We start from the raw sequence: 19710 nt of genomic DNA on the forward strand, positions 1-19710 counted from the left end.
ACACTCTCAAGAGGTCTTGTGCAGCAGATTGTGGTGTTTCGTTTGTTGCTGTGATGCTGAAAGCTATCTCACTGGTATTTCAAATGCCAGCAGGGTCAGCCACAGTGAACAGGTTTTCGGCAGTGCTTCCAGACTTAGAACAGGCAAGGATGGATGGGCTGCCCACTTCAGAGAAAGGAGTCCCTAAAATCATCTGCGTCCAGTCTCTTAAGCCCACCCATCGAGTCCACTGTGACCCATAGCAGAGCTACAGGACAGAGCAGAACTGTCCCTGTGAGTGTCCAGAGCCACAAGCCTTGTCTGCTTCATTTGTGAAACCAAAGGTAAGCGTCTCGGGCTCTCCCAGGACCACTGAGAGGCCAGCGAAGTGCTCAGAGTGGGGCTGGGGACTCGGTGCAGCCTATTGTCCTCATCTGGCGCTCCGGGAAGCAGAGGCCCCCTTTTATTTATTTTTTGTTTGTTTTAAAATCATTTTATTGGGGCTCATACAATTCATCACAATGCAAAGATCAATTGTGTAAAGCACACTTATACATTTGTTGCCCTGAGGCCCCCTTTTATACATGAGAAAACTGAGGCTGGAGTCCAGGCCTCCTTGTTCTCGCCCCGGGATTCGCAGCCAGCGGAGATCAGTGATTTGATCAAGGACCAGAAAGCAAACTCACATCAAGTCGATGTCCAACAGAACAGTGTAGAGCTGTCCCTGTGGGTTTCCAAGACTGTCCGAAAGCCCTGCCTTCTTCCTTCAGAATGGCTGGTGGTTTTGAACTACAGACCTGTGGCTAGCAGCCCAAAGGGTTACCACGACACCATGAGAGGGGTGTATTTCTGGCAAGAGAGGGTGGGGTGGTGCCATCCCAGGCTTGTTCTGCCCATTGAGACAGGAAGTGCCTTCACCCCTCCCTCCCCCACTTCATTCAGTACCTGCCCTGGCCCATCCAGCCCAGAATCAGCTCTCCCAGGCAAGCAAGCAGGCAAGTGGGGTGTGGGAGATGGGACTGGCAAGGCAAAGGTCATCCCACTTACTGGCCCCCAGAGCCTTTCCCTTCCTCCCTTCCTGTCTGTGCCCCCCAGCTTGTTTCCCCAGAGGCAGCTGAGAAGGAAATCACAAGCTTGTTTTCAGCCAGCATCAGCCTGGTTGGAGTGGACTTTGGATATAGGAGTGGACTTGGTCAGAGCCTGACATCTGGGGCCAGCTGAGGGGGGAGGAGAGGTCCTTCCTGCTAGGCCTCTTCTTACCGGAGGCCCAGAGTCTTTAAGCTGGGGAAGTTCATACCACCAGGGGGCCCGGAGGCCTGGGGCCTGGCTTCCCCTGCTTGCCTTTTCTCTACCCCCATTTGGTTCTTGCATTGCACAGGTGTTTATCAGGACCCACGCCCCGCCTCAGGAGACAGGCAGAAGCCTAGGCCTGAGGGAAACTTCCAGGCGTCCATTTGTTTCAGAGGACACAACACTGGCTGGTGTGCCCAGGCCCCAGCCTCTCCCCTGTTCTCCACTCCACTCCTCTCCTCCCCTGCCCCTGTTCCAGCCATACTGGCCTTTGAGGTCCAGCCTCAAGACCTTTGCACATGGTGTTCTCTCTGCTTGGAACCTGGACCAGCCTTCCCCTTACACTTTGCCTGGTTACATGTATGTCAAAGTCTGTTTTGAGCATGTCACCCCCTCATCTCCAAGGAAGCCCACCCCGACTTCCTTAGCCTCCACAGCACTTACCCATTTTAGGATGAGACACTCCTTACTTTGGAGCCCTGGTAGTGCTATGGGTTAAGCATTGGGCTGCTCACTGCAAGGTTGGTAGTTCAAACCGACCAGCCGCTCCCTGGCAAAACCATGCTGCTGTCCACTGTAAATAAAGTTCTACAGCCTCAGAAACAACACGGGGCACAGGGTCACTGTGAGCTGAAAGGGACTCGATGGCTGTGGTTTGGTACTTGGGACATGTTCTCAGGAGGAACTAGCCCCTGGAGTCGGGCATCGTCCTGGGTAAAGTAGAGGACTCGGGAAGAAGTGTGCTACCTCTAACAGCAGAGCCAAGTCACTAACTCCGCGTTAGAGAGGGGGGATGTTTATTAGCAGGTGACACTGTAAAGCCAAATTGCCCCTGTGACTGGCTCCGCTCTCCGGCAGGCTGTGGTTTCATGTTTCCTAGCAGTGCAAAGTAGGACGTACCCAGAGACTGAGGCTAGCCAACCCGGGAGCGGCACAGCGAGCCCAGCCTCCGAGGGGAGGACCACACGGCCAGCACGGGAACTACACAAAGGACCAGACTGCCAACCTACCTCAGATGAGCCAATCAGTGGATTGATGGAAGGGGGGGCTGGGAACGCCCCTTTCGTATACCTGTAAATAAATACTTTGGAATTTCTTTTGTGGGGGCTCTTGTCCAAGATGGTGCACGCAGTTAAGCACCTGAGGACTCGAGCCCTGGCTTAAGCTAGCAGAATAAAACCTCTTCTGTAACTGCAGCCTTGTGTTCGATCTCCTTCCATTAAAAGGTCCCTAACAACACCAGCAGGGAGATTGACAGCTGGGCAGGTTCTCTTGATGGTGGCCCTCTTGGGCTCAGAATACAGAGATTTTATACTTTCACACAAGAATACACATTTGAAGGGGGGATGGCGCAGGTACATTTCCAAGTACTTTCCTTAAGTCACAGGATGATCACCAGACCTGCATAGATGTGGTGCTGTTTGTACAATTCCCCTAGATATGATTGAATGATTGAAATATTGAATTGTATGATATGTAAATTGTGTGCCAATAAAAATCTTGGGGCGGGGGAACCCATCGGATAAAACAGTGAGAGTAACATGATTCAGGAGCAATTTCCTTCCTATGATATCATGACATCTGACATCTCTCCAGGCAAAGCTGTCCAGAGGGCCCTGCACACGGTGTTGTCCAGATGATTGGATACCGTGTACCTACCTTGGAGCAATACAGAAAGTTATAAACATGTCACCGAGACTGGAGGGAAGGACAAGGCAGAAATGGTGTGTCTTCTGCTAATAGCATACAGAAAGGCTTTTCTCCAGGTGGTCACCTGCTTGCTAGCACTTGTGGGAGGTCCGCTGCTTAGACGTTTTCTCCCTGAGGGTATCAGCCATCCAGAGCAATCAGACTATTGTCTGTCCCACATAGGTGGGGCTCACTCCCTGCTGATAAGAAAAGTGGATTGCTTTCCTGAGGGGGAGCTCCTGGAGGACCTAGGCTAGGCTGCCATCTTGACTCTACGGTCCACCCATCTTATCCCATGTGTACCCCTAGTACCTCCCCTTCCTATTGCATGTACACCCCAAGAGCATCCCCTTCCCATTGCTTGTATTGCCTATGGCACAACTCCTTCCTGTGACGTATGTGGTTACCTGTAATCAGGAGGTTTGCAGGCCCCTAAGGATATATAAGCCTGGGTCAGAAATAAAGAGGGTCTCCCCTCCTTCCTGCTGTCTTTGCGCAGACCTGGCTGCTGAGATCATAGCTGTCCCCGAGGTGGGCATGCTCCATGAAGTGTGTCCTTCCTATCTCTCCTATGCTCTATGACTTGGCTATAATCTTTATATATTATCGCTGTGCAGTTGCACCTCAGACCCGTGGTTTTATTAGGGGCTGGTTTACTCAACAGTCACCCTATAGAACAGGGTGGAACTGCCCCGTGAATCTCTGAGACTGTAACTCTTTTTTTTTTTCTTGTTCAGTAGATTTTTACTCATAGAACTTGAGTAAAATTATTGGGCAGAGGCAGCTATAATGGTAAAGTGGATATTCTTTTTATTTGTGTGGACCAATATTTGTAAGTCAGCCAGTGATGTTGGTACTGTTATTGCTATGATGCAGCAAAATACAAAATAGCATAATACAGATAAGAAACAAGCCAGGGTTTATAATTAAAACAGAGTGAAAGAGTAGAGGAAATCAATGAAGCGCCTTATGCCTTAATCTTCCCCCACCCCTAAACGGTCTGTCTAGTAAGAAGACTTCCAAACCCTATAGATTACAACTAATCCTTCACCACACATCATTCCGCTGTTAGGTCCTATTATTGAGGCTAGATCCTAAAAATATTCAAGGTAGTGTTCTATATAGTTATTTATAGGCAGGGACATGGCTTATCATGCTGTGCAGAGTAACCAAGGTAAACCGTCAGATTATTGAATCTTTGGTTCAATAGGAACCACAATCGTTACCCTGTCCCCCCCATCAGGAGGAACAAGGAAAACCAGGTTATCAAGGCAAGAGCGTTCTAAAACAAGAAGTCCTACAAGAAAGCAAGTCATGGAGTCACTGCCCGATGGGCAAGAGGCTACATTTCTGCTGTACAATCTTCAGATTGTATGCTTATGGGCTCATTTACAAAGAAATCTAGTTTGTACGGCTTCCAGATCACAGAGAGAAGTTTGCTGGAACTGCGGCAGCAGGAATTCCTCTCCACAGTTCTGGAATGGGTTGTTACAGGGCTGGTTATTCCAGGCTTGGGTGCGCCACGTCTGGCTATGCCCCACCCAGCGGCTGTTCCAGGACTGGTTGCTCCAGGCCTGGCTGTCCCGGCGGCAGGAAGGTTTCCAGAAGGAAGGCTTCCGTGGAGGTGGCAAGCACAGACATCGAGGTATTCTGCAGGTGCAGAGACCCGAGTCACACCGTGGTTATTCTTGGACCAGTTGGTGGGTTTCTGCCACCTCTTACATTTCATTCTCTGGTTCTGGAACCAGGTCTTCAACGGTTTGCCGCTCGGATTCAGGCCTTGGGAAAGTTCTTGCCTCTGCTGGAGGCTGAGGTCTTTGTTTCTGAAGTCGGTCTTTGAGGATGCACAGCTGCGTCTGAGAGAACACAGTTGGGGCCTTCTGTTTCTTGCCCCGGCCCTTCCTCTCCTTCCTCGCTGGGTTCTTCTCTTCAGTTGGGCAGTTGGACTTTGGGACTGGTGGAAGAGCCCGGGCTCTCCTGAAGAAGCAGGTCCTCGGAGGAAGGAAGCGGAGACTGGGCTGTCTCTGAGTTGGGGGCCTCAGCAGAGGACGTGTAATTTACTTCAGCCCCCAAAATGGTAGTTACTGGCGAAGAGTTTCTGAATTGGAAGCCTCAGGAAGGCTTTGGGAAGAAGCTACATCCACACTCATGTTGCTGAGGAAAAAACCCAAACAAATCAACAACAGAATCAAAGCTCTAAATTGTGTAGCAGAGGGAAGTGAACAGACCAATCCGAGGGGGCGACTGTAACTCTTTACCAGGGTAGAAAGCACCATCTTTCTCCCTCCGAGTGGCTGAGGGTTTTGAACTGCTGACCTTGAAGTTAGGAGCCCAAGTCTTACAGTTAACAGCAAGCACGAGTAATTCAAGGAGACCAGAGGATGAACTCAAGGAGATGGATCGACACCGTGGCTGCAACAGCGGGTTGGAATATGGCAGCGATTCTGAGAATGGTGCTGGGCCAGACAGTGATTTGTTCTGTTGAACCTAAAATCACTAAGTCAGAACCAACACCACCACCTTTTAATTTTTATATAAACATTAAAAAAAAAGAATTGACATAAAATTATTTTTATTGTGAACTGAGTGAGAATAAGGTTTTTTGGAGGAACGCTAATGGCACAGTAGTTAAGCACTCGGCTACTCACTGAGAGGGCAGCAGTTCAAACCTACCAGCCACTCTGTGGGCGGAGGAGGAGGCAGGGTGCACCCATAAAGACTACAGCCTTGGAAACCCCTGGGGCCAGGCTGACTCTTGAGTCAGGATCCACTGGGTGGCAGGTGTGTTTGGTTGAGTTATCTTTCTCAGGCCGTTTGTTTCCCCACAGGGTCCATTACTGGTTGGGTCCACAGTTACTTAGCCCGTCGTCACCTGTCACAGAGTAGCGATTGATAAATATTTGTTGAATGAATAAGTGAACCACCCAGGATGTTGGCTGTGGGGAAAGCTTAACCAGAAGAGGCCTGGCGCCCAGCCGTGCTCCATAATCACAGAACAAGTACGCTGCTGGGTCACGGAGCTTTAAAGTTGGTCTTAACAGTCTCATTGGCGTGTGTTTCACATATCATACAGTATAATCGTTCAGTCACAGTAGGAGTTGTGTAATCATCATTGCAATCAATTTCAGAACATTTTCTTCCTGCGCTCGTTATGATTAGCTCCCCATCCCCCACCAACCCTTCCTGCCATGCCCCTAGGTAATTATTAATCCAGTTACCGCCTCTATAGATTTCCCTCTCCTGGATTTCATTTACAGAAAATCAGACAAACCACAAACAAGAAGCAAACAACAACAAAACAATGACTAGATAAAGCAGAGAGAAACCTTAATTTAAATGAAAACAGAACACACGAAAAACTAAAATAACCTTAAAACAGGTCAAAAGGGAGATCAAATGATGTGGTAGCTTTAACCTAACTACATCTGCCCTCATTGACTTTACAGTGTTGTGTCTGATGGCGAGACTATCCACATCCCTGTACTAGAGTCAGAGGGGGTTCACCAGAGGCTTAATCTATGTGGGGTCCCTGCAAGTGGATTTGGGGGCTTGCACTGTCATCCATAGCCTCCTGCAAACCGGATGATCATAATTCAAACTCTGATACCATTCCATCCTTTGGATTGGGGTTTTATGATTTAGAAGAATCCTTGCTCAGGCTCTATTAAGCGGACCATTTAATTAATCAAACATTAATGGTGTTACTTTTCAGGGGTAGGTGTGGGAACAGCATCATTCTCAGCAAGCTCAAGTAGCTACGAGGTGAGGCTGTTGAGTTCAGTGATGTGAGTGAGATCCCAAGCTGAGGGGGCAGGAGGAGGGTCTTTAGGCCCAAGTGGGGCGAGAGAAAGGAAGTCTAGAGCATTTTCATCACTGCGGATGATGGAAATGTTCAAAGGCTTTGCTGCTCTGGGACCCTGAAAAGGACTTTACGTCCTCTTTAAACTGATGATGAAAATAGAACCGAGATTAGTGAAGTGCTGTTAGGCGCCAAGGCCCCCGCGTGACAGCGCAGGGCTGCCCCATAGGCTGTCATCTTTACACGAGAAGGTCACCAGGTCTTTCTCCCAACGTAGGAACCCGTTAATTTGAATCATTGCCAACCCTCCACCAAGCATCCAGGCACCTACCTTTGCATGTCCAGGGCTCCTTCATCAGCAAACTAAGTGAAAGAATATGTGTGGAGCCTGCAGCTCGATAGCTAGCACATAGCAGGTGCTCAAGAAATGAAGGCCGCGACTGTGGGCATGGAGCTGACTCAGGTTACCTGGAATGTAGACTCTCATATTTGCACTAAGTCCCTCCCTTCCTTCAACTCCTTCATTTTTCATTTGACCTCCCTGGTCCCCTGACAATAGGAAGTTTGTATCCCAGATGCAGGCCCCTGGACAGGCATATGGCGCATTTCACCAAGGTCTGTGGTGAAGTCTAAGGTGTCCTGGTGGTACATTCGGGTAAGTGTTGGACTGCTAACTGCAAAGTTGGCAGTTCAAACTTCGATGAGGCTATCTGCTCCTATAGAGATTTACAGTCTTAGAAATGCCATATAGGGTCTTTATCACTTGGAATACTGGTAGCAGAGGGGGTGTGGTGAATTATGTATTAGGCTGCCATCTGCAAGGTTAACAGTTTGAAACCACTAGCCCCTTTGAGGAAGTAAGATGGGGCTTTCTACTCCCATAAAGAGTTACAATGTTGAAAACACACATGGGCAGTTCCACTCTGCTCCATAGGGTCATTCATTATGAGTTGGCATTGACTTGATGACAAATTTTTGGGAGGGGTGCGGGGAGGGTGATCAGTTGGAACTTACTTGATAGGAATGGGTGAGTGGTGGTTAATTCAGAGTTCTGGTGGTGCAGTGGTTAAAACGCTCGAATGCTAACGAAAGGTCAGTTTGAACCCACCGGCTGCTCTATGGGAGTAAAATGTGCAGTCTGTTTCTGGATTGTTTTACAGCCTTAGAAACCCATTAGTGCAGTTCTATTCTGTTCCACGTTGTTGCTATGGATTGGAATTAACTTTATGGCCATACTCTGGGTGGTGAATTCACCATCTTCCCTGCTTAGCTGTCTTCTTGGTACAGCAGGCTTGAGTACCAATAGCCCCATATACTGGGGTGACAGTCCTCTCCAAATCCCAGTTCATCAACTGTAAAGTAGCTAAACAAACAAACAAAGATCCCTGCATGGCTTGTGTAATAAGAGGGTTGTGTGTGTGTGTGTGTGTGTATAAGGCAGGAATCAAACTTGCCATCATTCAGTCACTTCTAACTCATAGCGAGTCTATGGACAAGGTAGAACTGCCCCTGTATGGGTTTCTGAGGTGGTGTGTGTTTACACCAGCAGAAAGCCTCTTTTTTCCTGTGAGGTGGGTGGTAGGCTTGAACTGATGATCTTGTTTTTAGCAACCCAATACATAACTCAATACACCACCAGGGCTCCTTCAACCTGGGAGGGCCTTGCAATCTGTGAGGTTTATATCCTGGGCCAGAGTCTTGCAAAAATTGCCTCCAGCCGTTGGCACACAGGCCTCCTTTCCTTTTGCCACAGTTTCCCTATCTGTAAAACTGACATAGGCACACTGCTTTCCCTGGGGCCTGTTAAATTCTGTCTTCAAGACAATCATTCAGGAGCGGGACTGGAGAGATGGTTCCAGTTCTGCCTGACGCCAAAGCCAGCACTTCACTTTCTCTCTGAATCCCTGCCAGGTAAAGGCATGCCTTCTACTGGCCAAGGCAGGAGAGAGACCCTGGGAAGTGAGGAGAACCACAGGAGCTCAGGGAGGTATTTTAGAGGAATACATCGTAGGCATTGGGTTGCTGCAAAGGTCTACCCCTTTCGTACAGGTTGAACCTAACCTAACAGAAATCACAGCCATCCAGTGGATTCCGACCCTTAGCACGCTGTAAGGACAGGGTAAAACAGCTCCTGTGGGTTTCCGAGACTGTAACTCTTTAGTGGAATAGAGAGCCCCACCTTTTTTTCTCGTGGAGCGTCTGGCGGATTCGAACTACTAATCTTGCACAGGTTAAGAGGAGATGAAAATGTTCAGGTGTTAGTGCAGAGGGAAGGGCAATTTGCGGAGCAGTTGACGGCGCCTCCCCAGTAGTTAGGTCCGCTTGGTTTGTCCCACCGCGCTTGTCAACAACTTCTCAGACCTGAGCGCGGCGCCTCCTGGGAAATGTAGTCCATAAGTTGGCCCCTTGCGCCGCGGCCCCGCGCCCGTGGCGACGTCAGGACTCTATTTCCCGAGATTCTCCTAGTCTCGGAGGTGGCGGCAGCCGTGGCGTCTGGCCCTTGGCCGAGCCGGGGGTGGGGGCTCTGAGGCCGAGGCGGCCGTGGGCGAAGGACCGTGCGGCCTGCTCCTGGCCATGTCCGCGTGAGGACCCGCCGCCGCCCCCTGTCCCGGCCCTGGTCGCGCGCACCATGGGCTCCATCCTGAGCCGCCGCATCGCGGGCGTGGAGGACATCGACATCCAGGCCAACTCGGCCTACCGCTACCCTCCGAAGTCCGGTGAGCGCGGCCGGGCCCCGGGAGAGCTCGAGGCCAGGGCACGGTGGAACGTTCGTCTGGGAGGCGGGACGACGGCCCTTTCCCTTCTGCGGAGGGTGCTGCAGGGGTCTCGGCCTGGAGCAGGGGACACCCCCCCCTCCCTTGCCGTACCCTCCTTACCCTCCAGCCCCCCACCCCCCCAGACCTCCGGGCGCTTGTGGGGCTTGGGCCCGGGACCCCGCCGCAGCTGCCCAGCCGTCGTGGGCCCTGGCCGGAGGTCACCCCGGCGTTGCCGCTTCTGGCCAGGTGACCTTGGCTCAGTCACTTTCCCTGCCTCACCTGTGCTAGGGGCCGGGGTGAGGTCTGGCGCTGCACGCGGCCTTGCACTTTGCATGGGATTATAAAGTGGCAATTGTCAGAGGGCTGACATCACCACCATCATGGGCTCTTGCTCGCTGGTGGCCGGGTGTGAGGACTGGGCCAGTGGGTCTGGATGCCTTCCATGCCATCTGGCCAGGAGAGAGCTGGGCGCCGGCAGAGAGGAGGGTGCCTTAAGCCAAGTACGAAAACGGCCTTGGTTGTAGGGGCAGCTTTCCCAAGGTCTCAGCTGGGTAGCCACTCACCTGGGGCTCCTAGGTGCCAGGTGAGACTCCTGGTTCTGGTGACGAGAGTGGGCTGACTCTTGACTCTTAGCTGTGGCTCCTGTTCGTTGATTGTGCTGGAAGTGGTTGGGGACATTAAATGGCGTGCCTCAGATTCTGGCTTCTGTGGGGGTAGGATGGGTGTCATCTGTTGTTGGGGTGTGCTAGGTCTTACAGTTGACATCAATGGGACTCCAGGCTCCTCTGCCTGGGGTCCAGGACCTCCTGTGTCCACTTGGTGGGAGGGGTTAGACCGTGATCCTCCTCAGATACTGCCTCAGACCCACTTGGACCTCCTTGAGCCTTGTTGTAGGTTCCGGTCCAGTTGGCCAACCCGTGGGCACCCACTTGTGCAGAGCAGAGTTGCTCCGGACAGTGTTAGTGGCAGTTGTTAACTGAAAGGTTGGCAGTTTGAGCCCACCGTCCCTCCTCTGGAGAACAATGTGGAAAGCTTTAGGGGCAGTTCTACTCTGTTCTCTCCGTCACTGTGAGCCAAAATTGACACAAGAGTAATAGGCTTGGGTTTTTTGGTTTTAAATGTTCATAGAAGCAGGTCACCAGGCCTTTCTTCCGTGAACCTGCTGATGGGTTTGAACCTCCACCTTTTTGGTTAGCAGCTGATCACCAAATCCCTGTGCCACCCACTTGCCTTTGGCTCAGGTAAACCTACTTCCCCAGGTGAGTCAGAGAACTGCCCCGCCCAGATTTTGGAAGGCGAAAGAAGGGCCATTTGGGGCTTAAGATATGTGGGGTCTGGCTCGAAGTAGGAAGGGTGGAATCAGTTGTGTGTCTGCAGCACAGGGGGTCTCCATGCCTGCTGTGTGCCAGACCCAGTGGCAGGGCACCTGGCTGAGTGTGGGGCCATTGGCCAGGGGGAGTCTCCCCTGGGCTGACATCCGTGGACTTGGTGGAGTGGTTGGTAAAGGCATCCTCTTCCGCATTTGGGGTTCATCCTGCCGATCTTCGGCTGAGTGACCTTGGGCAAGTTAGTTAACCCCTTGGGCTACAGTTTCCTCATCTGTAAAATGGGTTGATAGTTTTAACAGTGCACAGAACAGTGCCTGGCATGTAATAAATGCTCCCCAAACACCAGCTGCAGTGGTCATTAAAAGAGGAACGTGAGTGACCCTTGTAACCCTAGCAGCAGTTTACAGTGGCATGGTAAACGTACGTAAAAGGTATAAGCTGAATATGGCACCCCCTGTCACCTGGGACTAGAGTAAACTTAATGCCCCTTCACGTGGGATCTTGGATAGAACAGCAGATATGTGGCTTATTATAGCACTGCTTTGGATCTGGTCATGGCAGACAGAGCTAATCAACCAAGGTGCTCTTTTTCCCACTGACCCTGGTCTTATTTGCAGAATCTGGTCAATCACTACTAGTTGATGGGTGCTAGCACCAGAGACAGACCCATTGATTAGCACAGTAATAGCAGCCCTCCTCTGAACCTGCCCAGTCCAAAGTCTACCCTGTCTGGGGAATATTATTTTCCTGTCTGCTTCCTCATCCTTTTGGCCACCTTGTAAACTCTTGTGCCTACCTATCATGCTCATCTCTCCTGGTCCCTAGCCTTTCCTGAGAGCCTGAGGCTTCTGGCCCAGGGCCACCTAATCTTCTGTTTCCTCAGAAACCCCAGGAGAGCAATATAAGGTCAGAGAGGGGCAGTGAGAGGCAGATGGGATCTTAAAAACTTCAAGCCCACTGCATTCCGACTCCTGACTCCTAATGACCCTGGTGTAGCAGAGTTGGGTTGGGTAGCAGTTTGAAACCACCAGCTGCTCTGAGGGAGACAAGCCTTTCTACTCCTGTAAAGAGTTACAGGTTCAGAATCCCTTGGGGGAGGGTCTACTCTGCCCTATAGAGTTGTGATAAGTTGGAATTGACTTGATGGCAGTAAGTTTTAGGGGAGTCATACAATACGCGGCCATTTGTCATCTGACTGCCTTCACCCAGCAGGATGTTTTGATGTCCATCCACGATGGGTTTTGTGGCTGAATAATAGTCCAGCGTTGGCTGCACCACGCCTTGTTCACCTAGGGAGAGACCTTTTGGAGGGTGTCATCATTCGATCATTATCAACAGCCTCGCTGTGAACATTCATGTACAAATTTTTACATAGACGTGTTTTCATTTCTCTTGGTGTCTGCCTCTGATTGCAACTGCTAGGTCATAGGGTCCAACAAAAACCCACTGCCATTGAGTCAGTTCTGACTCAGAGACTCTACAGGACAGACAGGTAGTTTCCGGGGTTGCCGAGACTGACTACAGGAGCCAACATCTTTTGCCCGAGGAGCAGCTGGTAGGTTGGAATTGTTGCTCGTTTGATTGGCAACCAAATGCTTTAGTCCCTGCACCACTAGGGATCTTTGGGTCACAGGATAACTCTGTTTAACTTAAAAAAATACGTATTGTGAATTGGGTGTAGGTTTACAGAGCAAATAGGTTTTCCATCCAACAGTTGGTGTTCATTTTGTGCAACATCACTTACCCCACTCCCCGTGTTTCCCATTCCCACCGCCTCTTTTCCTAACTGTCTGAACTTTGTACTTGGGGCAACGCTGCCCTTCTGATTTCCAAGGGTTGGTGATTCTGAGGTGTGTGTTCTAGTGTTATTGTTTCTCTTATAGAACTTTCCATTATTAGGCGAGAATTGAGCCAGGAGGATGAGTTCAGTCTAGACCTGGAGGGTGACCGAAAGCCATAGTCTCTGGGTTCCCCCAACCTCTCTCCCACCATGAAGCCAGGTCTTGTTTAATTTGTGCTTCTCAGTTTTGTTCCGCCTTCTTTTCTTCCAATACTCAAGACCTTCTCAGGGGAGGACCCTTTTTGGTGGTGGTCGGGCACCATCCAGCTCTGCTGGTCTCAGGGTCTTGGAGGAAGGATGTGTGTGACAATGTCCACGTGGGCCACTGGACTCGCTCTTTCCTTTCAAAAGAACCATTAGACTTTCCCACAGGAACCGCCTCATTTTACTTTCCCATCAGGCTTCCAGTTTCTCTAGGTCCTGGCCAACGTGTGTGTTTGGGGTCAGCGTGAGTCAGCATTGACTGGGGGCAACTGGTGAGTGCTGTGTAGGAGCTGTCACTGTGGCTTGCTGTACATTTCCCTGTTGAGTCACTTGGCTTGGTGCCAGTGAGTTGGAGCTTTTGTTAATAGCTAATGATTTTGAGCCTTCTTTCGTGTGCTGAATAAAACCAAACTCAGGGCCATCTAGCCATTTCTGACTCAGCAAACCCATGGGCAGGGTGATCTCCCCCTTGTGGGTTCCTGAGGTTGTCAGTCTTACAGGAGCAGAGAGTCCTCCCTCGCAGCGACTGGTAGCTTTGAACTGCTGAGCTTGCAGTTAGCAGCCCAGCACATCACTTCATTACCAGGGCTGCTGCTGTGTCTTTTGAATGCAGTTTGTTGAAAAGATTTCCCTCTCCCCACAAATGATTTTGCTCCTCAGTTAGTATGAGGGAGGGCTCATTTTATCTCAATTGGGGCGAGTTTATACCTCCTGGGAGACATTTGGCAACTGCTGGTGTGGGATATAAAAAGACTTTTCCCCAACTTCTCTCCCCAAATATATGTCAGACCTAGCACACTACTTCCAACTAATGGTAAATGATTCTCAAGTTATCTCCCTAAAGGCACCAGCCGTCCAGCAGCAAGCAGACCCTATTGTCTGGTCCACCTGAGATGGGGCTCACACCCTACTGATCAGGATAGTAATTGTTTCCATGGAGAGCCAGAGAAGTGGTCCAAACTGCTCAGTGACATCCAAAGTTAGAATCTAGGATCTGCCCATCTTGTCACATGTGTACCCCCAATCCCTCCTCTTCCTATAGTGCGTACACCCCTACATCGCCCCCTCTCATTACTGTGACGTATGTCTTTACCTGTAATTAGGGGGCTTGCATGCCTCCAAAGATATATAAGCCTTGGTTAGAAATAAATCGCTCCCTCTCCTGCCCTCCTTTCCTCCTGCATCCCCACGTGGACCACCAAGAAGGGCTGAGGTGAGCGTGCTACCATAAAATATGTCTGACTTACTTGTTTTACTCTCCTATTTCTCTTAATCTCCATGACTTTATTTTAATCTTAATAGTTTTTAACTGTAAGATTGCGCCTACCGAGCCTACGAGCCGAGGCTGGTTTCCCCACATGCTGGGGCATTTTTCTTGTCACCTGGCAGGTAGAGACCCAAGGATAACTTGCCCTCCATATGCCCCTCTCCCCGTGCCCAAGCAAAGCGAAGGATTGTCATTGAGCGGCTGCCATTGAGCTGGTTCCAAGTCGTGGTGAAGCGGGTCTGAAAGGACAGAATCTGGGCTCCCTGGTCAGGGCCCTCATCAGCTGGAGTCCACGTTGTGGCTCCTGTGGGGTCTGAGTGTTTTCCAGCCCAGGCCCTGTCTCCCAGCGCTCTGCTGGACAATATTCCAATGTAAAGTTTTCTTGTTCTCTAACGTTTTATTGGGAACTGGGTGGAGGTCTACCGAGTGGATCAACAGGGCACACATTTCATTTCAGCTCCTCTACTGCCACCCCCTCACCATACCAGGGAGTCTCTGGCTTCCTCCCTGTGGCCCATCCTGCTGTGGGAGGGAGGTCAGGCCGGGCCGAGCTGACCCAGAGGAGGAGCACTGAGAGGGGCTGCCAGGCCCTGAGACTCAGCAGCCCTGGGCCAGACAGGCCTCACACTGGACCCTTTGAATATCAGGCGCCTTGCACTTTTAGAACAGAACCCTGGTGGTGGCGCGGGTTAAGCATTGTGCAGCTAACCGGAACGTGGGCATTTGGAGCACGCAGCCCACTTCTGTAAGGTTTACTGCCTTGGAAACCCAGTGGCTCAGGAGACTCGGCCCCTGCCTGGTGGCCGGGCATCGGCATGGACTTGCAGCCTTGGGTTTGGTGTGGCGTGCTTGGGAGGTGAGAACAGTTACTAACTGCCGCTACTTCTCAAAAGGTTGGCATTTCAGACTCACCCAGAGGCCGAAGAAAGGCCTGGCATTCTGCTTCCAAAAGACCAGAACCATGGAAACCCCATGGGGCAGAGTTCCACTCGACACCTACGGGGTTACCCCAGTCGAGGCGTGGCCTGTGCTCGCCAGGTCTTTTCGCCTCCTCCTAAGCCTTGTGACACCAGACTTCTTGTCCTCTGTGGCGGAGGAGCCGGATGTCTGAAGGCCCCTTTGTCTCCCCCCCCCCCCCCCCCCCAAATGACTCATAGTGATCTCACACAGGCTGTCTGTCTGTCTGGGCACAGACTGCCTCATCTTTCTCCTGTTGGGTTGGTGGGTTAGAGTCGCCCGCAGTACCACCAGGCCTCCTGGCTCACAGTTGCTGTTCAGTGAATGATGTGAAGCAGATCTCGGGGTTTAGGGCTCGGGAAAGCAGGTGCATGTCTCCTGTCCCCTGTGGGGTGGAGGGGGGCCCCAAGAACTGGCCTAAGCAGACAAGGGCTTGGGCCTCCTGCTCAGGGACGCTTCTGCCTCGTCACTGCCGGGGCGTGGAAAGTTGGCTTCCCAACGTGGCCTCTGTGCCACCTGCCAATATCCCCCCTGAGCTTGTGTTTTGCCCTGAGTGCCATGTTGTTGTTTGCTGGCCCTGGTCCCTCACGTGCAATAGCCGTCCAGCACCAACCCACTGTGAGTCCCTGGTCTTCACAGGCTGGTTTCCAGAAGGCCATCTCCACATCTGTCCAGTCCCTCTCGGCCTGGAAGCTCCCTGAAATCCTGTCAGTATTCTAGCAAGACGCACCACTGTGGGGGCCATCCCGACTCAGAGCCACCGGACGGGACAGAGAAGAACCTCCCTGTGGGCTCCCAGACTGTCAGTCTTTGGGGAGCAGAGAGCCTCAGTTAGCAGCCCAGGGTGTAAGGTTTAACCAACTGCACCACCAGCGCAGCTGGTTTCCTGAGTCGAAGGCAGGAATTCTGTGACGGCATCCCCCTGCCCGCAAGCCCAAGCCAAGCACTCTCCTCAGTCAGCTCTGCCTCCCAGCCTCCCTCCGGGCCAGAATCACTGCGTTGCTGACGGGCGCCAAAGAATAATGGAGGTCCCATGGACGGCCAGAAGAACAAACACGTCCGTCTGGAGGAAGTGCGGCCAGGATGCTCCTTAGACGCCAGGGTGGCAAAATATCATCTCGTGTACTTTGGACATGCTGTCAGGAGAGACCAGTCCCTGGAGAAGGACAGCATGCTTGGTAAAGTGGAGGGGCATCGACTAAGAGGCTGGCCTTTGATGAGATGGATGGACACTGTGGCTGCAACAATCCGCTCCAACATAGGAACGATAGTGGGGTGGCGCAGGGCCGGGCAGCGCTTCCTTCTGTTGTGCACAGGGCCGCCGCTAGGTTGACAGCCCTACCAACACTGACAGGACAGACTTGCTGCCCTGCCAGTGTCCAAGGCTGCATGTATCTCTGGAAGCAGAGAGCAGCATCTGTCTCCACGGAACTGCTGCTGTGTTCAGCCCTCCAGCGTCATGGTTAGCGGCTGCGTAGTTCAATCATGGTGCTACCAGGGCTCCTTCGACCCCTGACCTCCGGAGCTGCAAACCTTGGGGTACACCCATCCCTGCAGCAACTCCCCAGACTTTGTAGTTCAGATAAAACAACAGCAGCAAAGATGTGACCTGAGTTGGTCTTGGGTGCGGGGTTAGGGACCTGAGAATTGTTTTTAGGGGAAGAAGTTGGCCCTCGCTTGGGGTGAGGTGCCCCCAACACATTGGGCCTCACGGGGGACTGGGCTTGCTCAGCATCTTACTTTGAGGGATGTGGCTGCTCAGCCCCAGAGGGCCTGGGCCCTGTGTGTCCTTGGAGCCTCCGTGTCCCCCAGGACTCCATATCTCTCTGGCTCCAGTCAGGGCATGTGACAGGTCATGCTGATGTGAGGGAGCCTGGATCCTTGGATCACACCAGGCACCAGGACGGTCACGTGCCTTTTGTCCAGCTCTGGATGTGTCCTCCCTGCGGCCACGACAGCTTGAGGCTGTGGACTGTGGGACATGGGGGAGGGGAGGGAGCTGATGGTGCAAATAGCAGCAGCATTGTGGGTTATGGGCACATAGCTGCCCTCCTCCGCAGAGCTGAGCTCTGTTCCAGTGGTGTCCAGGCGGTGGTCCTTAGGGGAGTGGGTCACCAGGTCATTTCTCTGGCCCTGCTCTGCCGGTGGCTCGCCCTCAAGGTCCTCAATTTCCCCAGCTGAAGCCCAAAGCACCCACCTCTGGTGGCCCAGGTCCTTTCAGGCCTGGTTCTGGGGTGTGGGGTTCGGAGCCTGGCGGACCCAAGCCCTGGCTCCTGTCCAGCAGCGCTGTTTGCTTTACACTGGCCCAGGCCGTGTTCCGGGGAACGCCTGGCACTTCCTGGTGACAGTGACCCCTCCTACCACCTTGCCCTCCAGGTGAGATGCTTGCTCGAGATGGTGTCTGCGTGGCTGTGTGGTGTGTGTTTTCCCGAGAGGTCTTGTATCTGTGCTGAAAGCTGGCTATGGGGTCTTGGTCTCCATTCCTGCATCTCTGAATCGGGAAGCTCGGCTCTCTCCACTGTCCAGCATCTGCCCTTCTTTGTGGGGGGCCTTGGGGTGGGAGTGGGCAGCCCACCAGGGCGAAGATGGGACAGGGCTGGGGTCAGTGCACAGTCACTGTTTAGGAGCGGGATCAGTGACAGACTCCAGCTGATTGGTTTTATAGTGGTGGAGCACGGTGAGAGAGGGGCCCCAGGGTGGGGCAGATGGTTAGGGGATCAGCCTCTCTCTGAAAAACTGGTGCCTTGGGGCACCTTGGAAGAAAGATCTGGTGATCGGGACAGGGACAGAAAGGGTTGTGGAGATGACTCTCCTGCACAGCTTGGCAGCACCTGGTCTAGGTGAAGGGGAGCCGTTCACAGCATGCCCGGAAAGTGGGACACTGGTAGCAGTGTCTGCACACCCGTGTTTCTGAGACGATGACCGCTCCCTTGGAAGGACACCTCCCTCGCCTCTTGTCCAGGCCTGGCCCAGGCCGTCCCCTCAAGTACCATCCCACGTCCTACTGCTCCCTGTGTTCCCTGTTGCCCTTCCTCCACCTTCCCTGGCCTTCTCGCTTTGTGTTTGGGGAAATGCTGCCCTTTTGATCTTAAGTGGCCAATGATTGTCCCACGGGTGAATTGAGTCCCAGACCTGAAGTGGCGAGGGTCCGGTCTCTAGCCAGCTAGTAAGCTTAGTCTCCGATGATCGTGAGTCTGGTTCCACAATCTTCTCTTAGAAAAACAAACAAACTCTGGCATCGAGTCCATTCCGACTCTTAGTGACCCCGTAAGATAGGGTAGAACTGCCCCTCTGGGTCTCTGAGACTAAATCTTTGTGGGAGTAGAAAGTCTTTCTCCCATGGAGTGTGGTTGCTAATCTTGCAGCTAGTATATAACTAGTACACCTACCCTGTCCAAATTCACTGCCATCTGACTCATGGTGACCCTTCAGGGCAGAGTAGCTTTGCCCCTGTGTAGTTTCTGAGACTGTAACGCTCAGTAGAAAGTCTCATTTTTCTCCTGAAGAACGGCTGGTGGTTTTGAACTGCTGCCTGTCGTTAGCAGCCTAATGCGTAACCCCTACGCTACTAGGGCTCTTCCACCCTGTCCAGGACCTTCTCATTGCTTTGGACTCTGTAGGCATCCACCCATGCGTAGAACTGCCAGCTCAGGTGGCTTTTTGAGGGCCCTCCACACGGTTCCCGTGCCGACGGCACTCCCACCAGCAGTGCACGAGGACTCAGTGCCCCCCCCTGGCCGGCACTGCTCTTGCCATGTCCTTGAGGGTAGCCCTTCCAGTGGGTGGTACTGGCGTCCCACTGAGGGTTAAGTTGCATCCCAGGGCCCTTTGCCCTCTTTGGAGAAACATCTGCCCAAGCCCTGGCCTGTGTTCTGCTGGGCCGTAGAAGTTGGGTGTCACACTTCCTTTTCCCCAAGGCATCAGCTTGAGCACCCTGCCATAGATGTCTCTCTCATCGTAGGGAAGGGGAAGTGCCTATTGACCTCTCTGCACATTAAAAAAAAGTGGGTTCTCTTTTTTCTTATGGATTCCAGGATTCTTGACTTTTCTTGTGTTTTGAGTTCCTTGGAAATTGGCTGACTACACTGGCGTTTATGGAAACCAGCTTCGGCAAGAAACGGGATTCATTGGCAGGCTCTAGGTTTGTTTCAAGGAGCCCTTTTGAGCCGCTAGCTGCAAGGTCTGATGGAAAACCCTGATTCCACTCTGGTCCCAGCGTCCTCTTCCTGCCTGGGCAGAGTGCCGCTCGTTGCTCTGAGGACCGGGTCTTGAACATTCTTTGGTCCCATTTCCTGTTTCACAAGAGACAATGCCACTGATCTTGTTGCCCACCTGATCACACAGCTGCATTCAGGGGCTTGGGAGTTCATGCTGGGGTGGACTGGGGAGGAACCCCTCCCCCAAGTGGAATCTGCAGCTTCACTGGACCTAGTGAGCCAGAGTGTACTGGGCCCACTGCCCCTGCCTCCTCCACAGGGCCACGAGTTTGTCTGCTTGCTAACACTGCTGAGACTGCCCTGGGCATGGATGCGGGCGTGGGCAGAGGCAGCTGGCACCATTAAGTGCCTTTTCATCTGCGGCAGACACTCCTTTTCCTTAAT

The 19710-nt window shown here is 52.3% G+C and overlaps 1 protein-coding gene and 1 pseudogene across 2 annotated transcripts in view; one reads left to right on the forward strand and one right to left on the reverse strand.

The window, feature by feature from the left end:
* Positions 1–3745: 3745 nt before the first annotated feature.
* LOC101638072 lies at positions 3746–5182 on the reverse strand (annotated as a pseudogene).
* Positions 5183–9309: 4127 nt separating this feature from the next.
* Positions 9310–19710, forward strand: part of MGRN1 (mahogunin ring finger 1) — a 39745-nt gene continuing 29344 nt past the window's right edge. The window contains exon 1 of one of the 2 annotated variants that reach the window (XM_004705842.2): positions 9310–9474. In XM_004705842.2, the coding sequence (XP_004705899.1) occupies positions 9387–9474 (88 nt within the window). In that variant the 5' untranslated portion in view covers positions 9310–9386. Of the gene's footprint in view, positions 9475–17171; positions 17486–19710 lie in introns of those variants that run through there. The other variant, XM_045284052.1, reaches the window with a different exon arrangement.

The sequence above is a fragment of the Echinops telfairi genome, unplaced genomic scaffold, assembly GCF_000313985.2.
Source record: "Echinops telfairi isolate 266 unplaced genomic scaffold, ASM31398v2 ScPeMD7_5;HRSCAF=22, whole genome shotgun sequence".
Classification (NCBI taxonomy): Eukaryota; Metazoa; Chordata; class Mammalia; order Afrosoricida; family Tenrecidae; genus Echinops; species Echinops telfairi.